This window comes from Daucus carota, chromosome 4, assembly GCF_001625215.2.
Source record: "Daucus carota subsp. sativus chromosome 4, DH1 v3.0, whole genome shotgun sequence".
Classification (NCBI taxonomy): Eukaryota; Viridiplantae; Streptophyta; class Magnoliopsida; order Apiales; family Apiaceae; genus Daucus; species Daucus carota.
In genome coordinates, this window is record NC_030384.2 from 42,159,333 (window position 1) to 42,172,841 (window position 13,509).

At 36.1% G+C, this 13,509-nt stretch overlaps 2 protein-coding genes across 2 annotated transcripts; one reads left to right on the top strand and one right to left on the bottom strand.

Annotated features, from left to right (window-relative positions):
• Window positions 1–138: 138 nt before the first annotated feature.
• On the bottom strand, window positions 139–7,290 carry LOC108218705 (glycine--tRNA ligase, mitochondrial 1). Its single transcript, XM_017391779.2, has 9 exons — window positions 6,980–7,290; window positions 6,357–6,739; window positions 6,117–6,234; window positions 5,823–6,017; window positions 5,481–5,705; window positions 1,650–1,709; window positions 1,490–1,570; window positions 875–1,280; window positions 139–614 (listed from the first exon to the last, which is right to left on the bottom strand). Exons 1-9 carry the CDS (start codon window positions 7,151–7,153, stop codon window positions 397–399), a joined length of 1,860 nt encoding a protein of 619 aa, XP_017247268.1. The 5' UTR covers window positions 7,154–7,290; the 3' UTR covers window positions 139–396.
• A 623-nt stretch (window positions 7,291–7,913) lies between these two features.
• Window positions 7,914–13,509, top strand: LOC108218704 (endoplasmin homolog). Its single transcript, XM_017391778.2, has 15 exons — window positions 7,914–8,101; window positions 8,524–8,644; window positions 8,732–8,885; window positions 8,979–9,059; window positions 9,155–9,266; window positions 9,407–9,533; window positions 9,616–9,754; window positions 10,629–10,746; window positions 10,842–11,047; window positions 11,134–11,349; window positions 11,445–11,610; window positions 11,820–11,961; window positions 12,046–12,196; window positions 12,329–12,733; window positions 13,011–13,509. Exons 1-15 carry the CDS (start codon window positions 8,035–8,037, stop codon window positions 13,251–13,253), a joined length of 2,448 nt encoding a protein of 815 aa, XP_017247267.1. The 5' UTR covers window positions 7,914–8,034; the 3' UTR covers window positions 13,254–13,509.

The window sequence follows — 13,509 nt, forward strand, 5'->3', positions numbered from 1 at the left end:
GAAACTATATATGAAATAACTCTTAATATAAATAATTGTGTGTTAAATCCATGTCAGATATATTTCTGACCAGATCGTTCACGGATCAAATTTTAAACAGATCTTTGTACTGAAATCGCAGGGTACTACACAAGTTCATTCATGTGGAATGTCCAAAAATTGTGTCAAGATATGATTTTTTGTGATAAAATAATGTCTTAATTTGTCGAATCAGGACTTGGGACAAGATAGGATAAACACTTAACTACCTACTTAACTACCTAGATTATCCCATCATTCTATACACCGGTAAACATTGCCCTTACGGACAAAAAATGAGCACCCTCAGTATAAAACATTAGAGAGGTTAGAATAAAGAGAAGGGATTATAATCCCCTTCCACGAAGGCCAGCCCAATTAAGATGAATGGGTTGGGTATTTGCACAGTACATCATTCCACGTGCTCAGACCCTCAGTCACCGCCTTCACCACAGATGAAGCCTCCTCTATGCTCACACGGATCTGCTTCTTGCTATCCCTCTCCCGTATTGTCACCGAGGTTGTTGAATCTACTGTAATGGCAAAGGGGACACCTAGTTCATCTGTTCTGGCATATCGCCGACCTATCGATGTACCTAAGACATAAAATGTACAAATATTCACTTCTGCATTTAAATTATAATATATACAAGTTCCTGCAGTTAATTTTTTGAACTGTTTGGAATAATAATTACAAAAATAAGTCTATACTAGTCCAAATTTTCATAATTCAAGTTCTCCAACAACTTAAACAACCTACTCATGACTTGAGAGTTGAGACATCAGTAAATGGAAAATTATATGACACAACTAAAGATCATCATTGATATAATTGCATCCTACTGGAAGTTCATACCTGTTGCATCAATTGTATTAAGTATCCCAGCAGCTTTCAATGACTTGGCAATGCGTCGAGCAACTTCCTCATATTGTTGATTCTGAACCAAGGGGAAAACAGTACACTTTATAGGTGCTACCAGTGGCGGAAAACGAAAAACATTCAACTGTTCAACCCCATCTCTACTTGGTCTTGTATAGAACGAGTGCTCATACAAACAGTAGATTATCCTTCCAATACCAAAGGATGGTTCAATCACAGAAGGGGTGAAGACCCTTTGATGTTCTTTTTTCTTTTCCTTGGAGATTGTCAACATGTTCATCCTTATAGTGACATCCTTTTCGAGAGTGCATACATGGAAATCCACCTCTCCTTTGGACTCCAAAGCAGCTTTCATTTCCATTGCTTCTTTTTCCCCCATGGCCTATACACAGAAATACCTTATGCATAAATCAATCATTCAGGGAACACGGACATGTATTCTTTCTCAAACAGATGGAGAAGTTAATATCGAATTTTGTGTAAACATTTCTTCCTATATGTTCTGTCCTTAGAAATCGATATCCTACAGCGCAATGGATACCACAGACAAGTTGAATACATATTTAAACAAGTATAACTTTGTTTGCCTACCTCCAGTGCTTCCACCACCATCTTCTGCTTCCCCTTAAATGCAAGGCCCAACTCCTTCTTAATTGGAGTTATAACAAGTTTCTGGAAGAATACAGCATACGATGAAGAACACTGTTATAAGATGGGGAAACGGGAAGGGAGGGAAAAATAAAGAATAGACCTCCACTTCTTTAGGTTCTGCAAATTTTTCATGAGCCACAAGAGGTACGCCACTTTTATCCTGCAACAGAATGGTGGTTCTGTGACTAACACAGAAATTGCATATGTAAACAATAAAGATTAAAGGACCAAGAATAACCGACACAAAATGATGTATTTGTTCTTTTTTAAAATATAAAAAGAGAAAAAGGAATCTATAATATATCTCAAATTTCAAGCTCCTTTCCCAAGATAAGAAAAAACTGTGTCGTTCGGTGTCACTTTCAGCAAAATCCATCCACTTTATCCATATCAATTAAGCAGGATGTTTTTTTCATCCTCCCTCTAATTTTACATAATCCCTTAAGAAAATAAAGGTGTTTCTGAGATTGCAGAGACTCTTCAGGACTTCGGAAAATATGGTCTTGGACGTTTGAAACATGTAGGATTTAAAAAGAAAAAAAAAAGTTGTGTGTTTAGCCATTAGGCCCGTTACCATATAAATGAGCCTAAAGGTATGAGTATGCATTCCAAGTTAGTCGACCAAAGTTGTATTAGTGCATGATGTCATTTTACGAGCGAGGGGCTGCAATACCAACCACAATCATTGTATTATTTATAATATCCAAGTCAACTACAAATTTGTATGACAGATGACTTATTCCTATTAGGTTTAAGCTACCAGGACTGGTGGTTCACTGGTTCTTCATTATAATGATCTTATATAGTCATGTATCTGGTCTAGGTGTCAATATTTATGTGTACTGGTTGTCACTAAGTTATCAAGACAAATTCGTGATTAGAAAAAGAAAAAAAATAATCTCTGACCTACTTCTATATTTTCAGTATTACTGTATGTCATCATTGGTTGCATTCTAGTGTCCATGGAATTATTTCGTCAAACAAATTCAACTTGACAAACCTAGACGAAGCTAATGGTGATAAAACCATCAGAGCGCAGCTACATATCATCTACTTGACAATATTTTATACTAGAAAATATATGATTGGAGGGTATTTGAAGGTTTGCAAGGTATTGTAATACACTTCTGTTGCTGGGTATACTAGTAATAGACAGAGCTTTGCATATTATCAAAATCCTGTATAGTCGAAGTACTGGTCAATAATTCTGATGTGAAATCCTTTCATGTTAGCTTGAGTTACTTGCTAGAGATATGAAGGTTCTTACTTCCAGTCAAGAGGTTCTGAAGAAATTGATATTAGATATATCTTATCAATATAATTAGTTCCACTTGGAGATTTAGATCGATTATTTCCACAATCGAGAAGTATAATGGTAAGTATTGCATTCATTATAAAGGTATTATAAAAGGGTCATCAGCGCCTTCACGAGTTCTAGTTTGTCAAGTATGAGGCAGGCTTTGGACTAAAAGTAACTTCGACCATTTGCAGATAGCTAAACAATTGTTACGGACTCTGTAATGGTACAAAACAGATTGAACTTATGGTAGAGTATTAACCTTAGGAAGGACTACAAGAGAAGTACAAGTGTCCATGAAAATATTTGTTAAATGAGGTGATACTCATTTACATCGTTTAATGGGAAATCATTGCATAAAGGAAGTCAACTATGAATATGCAGGAAGTGAGGTACCAGAACTGTTCTTCACTGTTACATGATTCCATTTAAAATTGCCAGATTCTGGGGGCAGAATCTCTTTAACGGGCGAAGAATGTAATAACCAGACTCTAGGAAGAATGAGCGTGGGTGCGGGAGTGCAAAACGAAGATACAGGAATTCAACAAAATCAAAAATATGGGGATACGGGTGCAGGGGCGGGTAAAGGTCCGCCCAATTTTCATTTGTACATATAGGACAACTGCTTCCATTACCACTTCTTTTTGTTATGACCCCCTTTTTTCAACTTTTATTTGATTCTCATGCATATTAATTAAAATTACTTGATTGATTTAAGAGTTGAGATGGCTTCTCTTTATAAAAAGAAACCTTTTATGATACAAATAGTAATCATAGATCTATTTCCAATTGGGCTCTTTCTAAACAGAGCCTGGATACTTCAGTTTTATACTTCCACTAAGCTAACCATAAATAGTAATCTGGATTCCCCCCAAAATGGATCTAATTTCACTTTGCGCTCCAAATCTTTTTATGATTCAATTAATATTTCTTGGGCGAAATAGAGGATATCTCGATCGGGGGAGAGAAAAGGGAAATCCCATATGACCCAATATATCTGACAAATATTAAAAATTATAATATATATACATTACACACTCACAAATTATACAAGTATAACTGAGTGCAGAGATATACAACTTATATAAACACACGAGCAGATATATATACAGCTTATATACACACGAGTAATCGTAGCTTTTTTTAAGTACTTCTTGACTTCTTACACAAACGGTACAAATAAGTGCTTCTAACTTATAAATCTAGAAGCTGGGCTTATAAGCCCGTGCCAAACACCCATGGTGGTGTTTGGCAGGCGTATATAAGCCAACTTCTGGGATTATAAGTTATAAACACTTATTTGTACCGTTTGTGTAAAAAGTAGAGAAGCACTTAAAAAAAGTTAGGATTACTAGCTTTTGTTTCAGGACTTCTGCTTATTTGCCAAACAGTTTAATCACTTATAAGTCTTAACTTGCTTCTGACTTCTACTTCACTTTTTTATTTTAAGCAAAAAGCACTTATTTTAAGCTCACCCAAACGGCTTATTTTTAATTAATTAACCTTTTTTAATTGTGTAAAGTAGTTTTTTAAGAAGTTGCTGGAAATTGCGAAAAATTACCTCTGACATATCCCCACACCCCCTCTTACATATCCCCGTCTCTGACATCAGCGATACGCCACGTGGCATATTCCGTACGTATCCCGCCACACTCCCACACTGCGAAGTATCCCCTATGCAGTTTTTCACCCTTGTGTAGGATCCCTGCTATCTAGACCAGACTTATTATTTTATTTTCTGACAATTTTTTTATATAATAGGTTGCATTTGTTTTTGCCTTGTAGATATTTCTCATTGTCTCGAGAAATACGAGTTTATTGTTTTTCTTTCACATGGATTCAATTATTAAGTTATTGGAATTCATCATTATTTCAAAAAAGGTATTATGTGATATTTAACCTGAATGGCCTATTTTAATTGTTTAGATTTATAAAATTATAGTAATTAAAATATTGGAGTTACTGGAGAATACTTTTATGTGTGTCACTTACATTTTAAGAGATATACAAGTGACGGGGGTTAATACTCGTCAACTTAAGGTAATGGGGTTTGTATTTTTCTTCACTATTCTAGAATTATAAGGGAGGAATATAAAATATTTTTTATTTTTAAATTGGTAGTATTCATGTTGAGCATTAGTTTTGCTCATTCTTGAACTTGTCAACATCAAAGATGATGAAAGACTTCATATCGTTGGGAAAGCATTATGGCTGCAATGGCTTAGTAGAGTTTGGATTGAAGGTAAGCAATATTATATTGACGTGTAATATTTTGTTATATATTTTCAAAGATAGTATAAACGTGTCGACCCGAGTACGTGTCAGCAGATTTGGGGCGTAATAGAATATTCAATGGAGTACAATTGAACAGGGTAATTATTTGGTTTTCTGGATGGACATAAGATACAAAGAGAAGAAAATATCAAAGAGATAGAATAAAAAATAAAAGATGAAGTACCGTTTGGTTTTAAGCTTAGGGAAGGAGCCTGAGATATATCTCAGGTTCCCTTTTCTCATATAAAAATTCCTAATACATAATTACCTTTTCATGCGACCCAAAAAAGATTGTAAAATACCAGAAAATACTAGCATTATAAAATACCAAAAATGCCCCCAAACATTAAAAAAACTCACCATATGGGCACGCAAATCATATGCAGATCTATCAGCGATACCAACACATTCAATCCAGCCATAAGAAGATTCAATCTCAGCATCCCAACAGTCTGCAGCATAATGTGCCATCTCATTCGCCAAATGTTGTCGGAAACGTAACCGGTCTTTATCAATTCCCAAGTTAGTCAGGAACAGATATACTCTCCCTATAAAGTAGCCAAGTGTTTCATTGTTGACAATTCCCTGAAGAGAAGAAACATATATTTAAAAAAAAATAAAATCAAGATCTATGGTGCTATAGTTAGTATACTCATGAAAGGGATCAGGAGCCAGATACTAAATCAGATCAGTCAACCCAACCTGAGCAACTGCTTCACCAATGACTATTCTCCTTGCAGACTGTCCAGACACTTGGTCTTCCCTTGGAAACATCAAGAACTCTAAGCTTGCAACTTCAGAAAATTTTGGGTGAGACTTGTCTTCAGGGTCAACAAAATGTTCAATCTCAGCCAGAGTGAACTCACGAACCCTTAGAAGACCTTGGCGTGGTGATATCTGCAACACGTAAAATTCATCTCAATCAAGATAGATAATTCCTCTAACAATTAGGCTAAACTTATTCATGCATGCAATTAAATTTAGATGATTTGCTACCTCATTCCTAAAAGCTTGACCAATTTGAGCAGCAGCAAATGGAAGCTTGCTCCCATTGTGATAGTACAAGTCCTTGAAGTTAACAAAAATACCTTGAGCGGTTTCAGGTCGCATATACCTGCAGCAAGTTATTAAAGAGATTTAACCAATTGAAAGACTTGGGGAACTTAATAAAGTTTCTAAAAGACCTAATCATTGATGATATATTCACGTAAAACCAATTATTGATGATATCCCTACCCAGGAGTCAGACCAGATGGACCTATTGAAGTCTGAAACATCAAGTTAAAAGGATAGGGAGCAGAGAGTGGGTTGTTGGTGTCTGGAGCAGTAATCCCATATTCCTGAATCTTTGCACCTATTTCTTCAGGTGAAAGATCATCCAATGCAGCAATAACATGTCTGAACTCTGCTGTCTTCTCAGCAGTGAGGCTAGCATCTCTTTCAAGCCTGTGTTTGCAATAATCCTTGATCAAATGATCAGCACGGTAACAGGTGCCTGTTTTTTCGTCCTTGACCATCAGGTCTGTGAACTTGTCAACATGACCAGATGCCTTTAGCACAACCTCTGGTGTCACGCAAGGACAGTCTACTTCTAGCATGTTTTCTTCGAGAATAAAATGCTGAAATATAACAGCAGATAAACAAAACCCATTAGACCACATAACAAGTCATGTATATGATCATGCAATTGAAATATAGTCAGCTATATTCTGTTGATTGACTACTTATATTGATTTAATACATTAGACCACATAACAAGTCATGAATATTGATATCATACCTAGTGTGTAATCGAGCCAAATCAGTAAAAGAATATGAACAATTGATAAGCATATACTAATATAAACATAAATTCACACCTGACGCCAAAAGGCCAAAACATTGGCCTTGACTGCACAACCCGGAGGGCCATAATCGAAAAACCCAGCAACACCTCTGTAGATCTTGAACGATGGCTTGTAAAAAAAATGTCGTTCAAGAGTATTCAACACAGCTTGACGAAACTTTTCGCGATTTTGCGCCTCTTGTGCCATTGCCGGGATCTGGGTTTATGCTGGTTAACGCGCAAAACCCTTCTTGTCCAACCCTAACCTGCTTGTCAGCGCCGCTGAGTACACGTTTCTAAATTAAGGTATTTATAGCCTCCGTCTTTTTGGCTTTAACTTTCAGGAATTTCTTTTTTTTTTACAATGCAGGAAGGATTGTTATGATAATTCTCGGCGCCTGAGTTATGGTCGAACCCGATTGTCCTAAATGTGGCTTAATATTTATTTCATCGGTGAAGAATAAATTTTTTTAATTTATTTGTTTGAATAAATTTTCTATATTTATAATTTATCAGTTATAAAAATTTATACATTCAATAATAAATTATTATTTTAAAATATATTTTAAAATAATCCTGTATATTTTTAAAACCAAATTTTTAATATAAAAATAAGTCTTAAAAAATTAGAATTTTCAATTTCTCAGATTTTCAAAAATTGAATCATTAATTTTTCACATCAACGATACACATCGTAAAAAATATTCAATTTAGCAAAAAAGATATTGTAAAAAAAAATCCGGAGGTGAACAATATAAAAGACCGGCACTGCAGTACTGCACCCAAACAAATCCTCGGGTCTTTCGAAATAGAGGCTTCCAGAAACCCATTTTCGTAACTCCACGTCTTGTTAACAAATCTAAACCAATAACAAAACGCCACGTATAAACAATCCCCATACCCATTCCACGCTGGCAGATCCAAACCAATCAGAAGGCCTAGTTAAGAAGGCCGTGTTTGCTTACTCTACACTCACACACACTGTATACTATACCACAACTACAAAAGAAAGCGAAGCTAAAACCCCATAATCTCATTCATTTTGATCACTCACTCACACCCTTCACACCCGGTGGCAAATTCGTAAATATGAAGACGTGGACCGTCCCGTCCGTTGTGTTCCTTCTGTGCCTTCTCTTTCTTCTCCCAGATCAAGGTATTTTCATATGACACATCTTTGATTTTACAATATTGCATGATTTATGCTCTATTTTTACAGCTTTTAGTGATCTGTATGGTAATATATATTTTTATTTGTTCGATTTGATATCGTTGTGATTATTGTTGTATATGTGTTGTAATTTATACTTGTGATTATTGTTGTATATGTGTTGTAATTTATACTCTCCATGTTCGTAATTAGAGTCATTACTATACGTGATTTTGATGCTGAAATTTAGAACTAATTTTGTGTTTAGTTATCGAAAATAAATTAATCGAGTAAAGAACAAAAGTACAAAACTATGCGTAGAGATAGTTTACCGATTATATAAATGTGTTCTGTTTCGAGGTGAGAGAATGGAGAGGATGATGCGATGTGAGTGAGATTATGTTTGATTTTTGGTGATGTTTACGTAGGGAGGAAGTTACATGCTAGCGCTGAAGGTGATTCAGAGGAGTTGGTGGATCCGCCGAAGGTTGAAGATAGATTAGGCGCGGTGCCTCATGGTTTATCCACTGATTCTGATGTCGCGAAGAGGTTTGTGAGTAATGAATGGGATTGATGATGTTTATGTGCACTCTGATTTGGATTAGTGGGCTTACTCTTGGATTTGTCTTGTTTCAGGGAGGCTGAATCAATGTCGAGGAAAACACTCCGCAGTAATGCGGAGAGGTTTGAGTTTCAGGCTGAGGTTTCTCGGCTTATGGACATTATTATCAATTCCCTATATAGTAACAAAGATATTTTCTTAAGGGAGTTGATTTCCAATGCCTCTGATGTAAGCGTTTTACCTCTTGGTTATATGAATTTCGCAGTTGTAATAACTTATGTGATGGGATTATGTTTTGACATATGAATAATAAAATTTCAGGCACTGGATAAGATTAGATTCCTTTCACTCACTGATAAGGAGGTACTGGGTGAAGGTGATACTTCCAAGCTTGACATCCAGGTAGGTCTTTTGTGCTGTTTTTTTACTTGGTTATTTCTAAAGTTATAACAAGTATATGTGTAGAGCTTATTATGTGTATGATATGGTTTCCGTAGATTAAGTTGGACAAAGAAAAGAAAATACTTTCAATTCGTGACAGAGGTATAGGTATGACAAAGGAAGATTTGATAAAGAACTTGGGAACCATAGCTAAATCTGGAACTTCAGGTAATGCAAGTGCTAACGTCTGACTCATAGAATGAACATGCTCTACTTATATTGCTTTTATGTATGAGTGAACATGCTCTACTTATATTGCTTTTATGTTAAAACAGTGAACTAACTGTTTTTGTTTTTGTGTGTTTTAGCTTTTGTGGAGAAAATGCAGACAGGCGGTGACCTTAATTTGATTGGGCAGTTTGGTGTCGGCTTTTACTCAGTTTATCTTGTTGCAGACTACGTAGAAGTCATTAGCAAGCACAATGATGACAAACAGTATGATTTCGGGATCTTTACCGGATTCTAGTTATCATACTTGTCTTTACCTTGGATGCTTATGCTACTCTCTTTTCTGCAGGTATGTATGGGAGTCGAAGGCTGATGGAGCATTTGCTATTTCAGAGGACACATGGAATGAACCACTAGGGCGTGGAACTGAAATCAGATTGCACCTGAGAGAGGAAGCTGGGGAATACTTGGAAGAATCCAAGTTAAAGGTGTGTATTCTTCTCTATAACTGTTTTATTTGTTGCGAATACTTGCTCATGAGAGAAGATCTGTACTAGTTTTATGTGGCTACAAAGTTTCATTGACTCTTGGAGTTTGAGTGTTGCGATTTGGCATAGATATAAGCAGCATAATATGACATGAAAGCTGAATTGCTAAACATTTTAGTCAAATAATCACAAAGTCCTTGTTGGTTTTTGTTCATTTGTGAACCAGCCATTCTTCCCTTTGAGTACCTTTCACAAGCACAAGTTATTAGAAAGGTATATATAATCAAGCACAGTAGATACACATTTAAGTTTCAAAAAATGGTTGCAATCTTCTGTAGTTGTATTTCTGTTTCCTTCAATCATTAACAAGAATAAAAGGCGAGAAAACTTACTCTTGGTGTATGACACTATAATTGAAAATGAAACCTAGAGTAATGTGTGAATAATTTGTTGACTTACTCACCCTTTCAGTTAAATACTGCAATGTCAAAACCTTGTTATAATGCATGCTACCTGATTCACATATCTTCAAATGCATGATTGTGTTATTTATGCAGCGACTGTGTAGGTCATATATATTCAATTTTCTCCTGTGATAATGAGCATATATGTGTGTGTGTGTGTGTGTTGTTTGTATTGTTAATACCTTAAAAGTTTCATTAGGCAGTTCTATATAGCTGATTATGTATGTTAATGAGTACAGTGTTGGACATCTAACTGTATGTATTTCTCTGTAACAATATGTATCAAACATGTGTGCTTTGCGTTTCAACTTGAATTGCTGCAAATTGAGGAAAACGTTCCTTTAAATTGTTAAGTCTGAGCACACAGTGGAAGGCCCTACTTAATGATAGTTGACTGGGATCTGATTCAGGAATTGGTAAAGAAGTACTCTGAGTTTATAAATTTCCCAATTTTTCTTTGGGCGAGCAAAGAGGTAGACGTAGAAGTTCCTGCTGATGAAGATGATTCTAGTGACGATGATGAGAAATGTAGGTCCACCTGGCATTAGTGTATCATTTAGATATTTTATAATTGTGAACAGCTTGTTCTTAATGTTATCATATTGTTTCCTTCCTGTGTACAGCTGAAACCTCTTCGGATGATGATGGAGATGATGATGATTCTGAAAAAGGGGAGGAATCAGATGATGAAAAAAAACCGAAGACCAAGACAGTCAAAGAAACAACTTATGAGTGGGAACTCTTGAATGATGTGAAAGCTATATGGTTACGAAGCCCCAAGGAGGTGACAGATGAGGAGTATGTAAAATTCTACAAATCCCTTGCAAAGGTAAGCTATCTCTTGTGTGTGCAAAGAGGTCAACTCCTTAAATTGTTTTAGCTTTTTCGTTGTTTGACACAGATTTTTGTTTCCAGGACTTTAGTGATGAGAAGCCTTTAACATGGAGTCACTTTAATGCTGAAGGAGATGTTGAGTTTAAGGCTGTACTTTTTGTACCTCCAAAAGCTCCTCATGATTTGTACGAGAGTTACTATAATGCCAATAAGTCTAACCTGAAGCTTTATGTCAGACGGGTTTTCATCTCTGATGAATTTGATGAGCTTTTGCCTAAATATCTGAATTTTTTGAAGGTAAAACTTAGGTCTCTCAGGTTCTCCAATCATTCTTGGTATCTTAGCGACATGTGACCTCTGGCTGAGTTATTGATATAATTCTTTCTGATCAGGGTCTTGTTGATTCTGATACCTTGCCTCTAAATGTCTCAAGAGAAATGCTTCAGCAGCATAGCAGTTTAAAGACCATAAAGAAAAAGCTCATTAGGAAGGCCCTTGATATGATTCGTAAGATTGCTGATGAAGATCCTGATGAATCTAATGACAAAGAGAAGAATGGTATGGGAATATTGAAGTTTTAATGATTTTATAAACTATAAAAGTCAGAAGTGACTTTTTTATAATATTGTTAGCTGTAGTTCTGCATCTTATAATTTGTATGTTTGTTAGGTGTTTGAAGTATCCTTTTTAGTTTTTATTGTCATTCAGTTAATACTGGTTCTGCCTTTCCACTCCCTTTTTTTTTCAAAGTAATTATTATGGTGCAGATGTTGAGGAATCCAACGAAAACAACGAGAAGAAAGGCCAATATACAAAGTTTTGGAATGAGTTCGGCAAATCAATAAAACTTGGAATAATTGAGGATGCAGCAAACAGAAACCGCCTTGCCAAACTTCTTCGCTTTGAGAGGTATATGTGTTGTAGTTTGTATGGATCTCCAAAGCCGTTGCATTTTAGAATTATGCCTAATTGTAAATTTATTGCTGCCTGCAGCACAAAGTCGAATGGGAAACTAACTTCACTTGATCAGTACATTAAACGAATGAAATCTGGCCAGAAGGATATCTTCTACCTAACAGGATTGAGCAAGGAACAGTTGGAGAAATCCCCGTTCTTGGAGAGACTGATTAAGAAAAATTATGAGGTCAGTTTGTGTTCATATCTTGTCACAGTATTAATCTTTTTTTGACTTGTGTTTCTAAATTGCCTCTCTCCGGGACCGTCTGTGCCTCAGTAGAAATGTGCATTTTCTGATCTTTGATTTCCTATCTTGCAGGTTATTTTCTTTACGGATCCCGTAGATGAATACCTCATGCAATACCTAATGGATTATGAAGACAAGAAGTTCCAGAATGTGTCTAAGGAGGGTTTAAAACTTGGAAAGGATTCCAAAGTGAAGGAACTGAAGGAGGCTTTTAAGGAATTGACCAAATGGTGGAAGGGCATACTTGCTAGCGAGAATGTGGATGATGTGAAAATAAGCAACCGTCTGGCTGACAGTCCTTGTGTAGTTGTAACATCAAAATATGGTTGGAGCTCGAATATGGAAAGAATCATGCAGTCTCAAACTCTAGCAGATGCAAACAAGCAAGCATACATGCGTGGCAAAAGGGTTCTTGAAATTAACCCGAGGCACCCAATCATCAAGGAGCTTCAGGCAAGAGTTGCGAAGGACCCTAAGGTAACCTTTTTTTCTTTTGGGTTGGATTAATTACAAGAAATTTAAGTATTAATGCACACTTTTGTCTCGAATGGAACTTGAACCACTCAGATCCCTTGCTACCAAGGGTGCGGGTAACCTTGTTAAGTCCCCTTTTGACGACTAATTAAAGTTTGTGGATATATTTATTCAAGTTTAAGAGGGAAAAGGCTCTGTTATATTATTTTCAATAATCTCATTCCAAACTTATTCTGGATCACTGCTGTACTTGCAATAAGCTTTGTACTTTTAACTTCAGGATACGAGCGTAAAGCAGACAGCTGAGCTCGTGTACCAAACAGCATTGATGGAGAGTGGCTTTGTTCTCAGTGACCCCAAGGATTTTGCATCCCGCATATATGGCTCTGTGAAGAACAGTCTTAAAATTAGTCCTGATGCTATGCCAGAGGAGGAGGAGGAGGTTGAGGAAACCAAAGCTGAGTCTAGTGTGCAAGATGATAGTGCCAAAGAGGATGACAAAGATGTCAAGGATGAGTTGTAGACTGCTGCATCTTTGTACTATCTATCGTAATCAGAATTCTGCCTTTTGTTTACGTTCCCTCTTAGTCCTTCAAATAGAGTACCCCCAAAAAGTTGCAGTACATGCAAGCTCGATGTGAGGTTATGGAGAAGATGGATGATTTTAGAGTATTAAATTAGTTGATAGGTTTCTGTTTCCTAACTTCCAGATAATTATGTTTTGTATTGAAGATCATCTGACTTGTTACTTGTTATATAAAATTGTGGCCATTTTTGTA

Excerpts from the sequence above, each read along its gene's own strand:
- LOC108218705 (XM_017391779.2), bottom strand. The coding sequence starts at position 7,153 with ATGGCACAAGAGGCGCAAAATCGCGAAAAGTTTCGTCAAGCTGTGTTG. Across the intron at positions 6,740-6,979 it reads TTTTGGCCTTTTGGCGTCAG|CATTTTATTCTCGAAGAAAA; the intron begins GTGTGAATTTAT and ends GTTATATTTCAG. Across the intron at positions 6,018-6,116 it reads GTCAAGCTTTTAGGAATGAG|ATATCACCACGCCAAGGTCT; the intron begins GTAGCAAATCAT and ends TACGTGTTGCAG.
- LOC108218704 (XM_017391778.2), top strand. The coding sequence starts at position 8,035 with ATGAAGACGTGGACCGTCCCGTCCGTTGTGTTCCTTCTGTGCCTTCTC. Across the intron at positions 9,755-10,628 it reads TGGAAGAATCCAAGTTAAAG|GAATTGGTAAAGAAGTACTC; the intron begins GTGTGTATTCTT and ends GATCTGATTCAG. Across the intron at positions 11,611-11,819 it reads TAATGACAAAGAGAAGAATG|ATGTTGAGGAATCCAACGAA; the intron begins GTATGGGAATAT and ends ATTATGGTGCAG.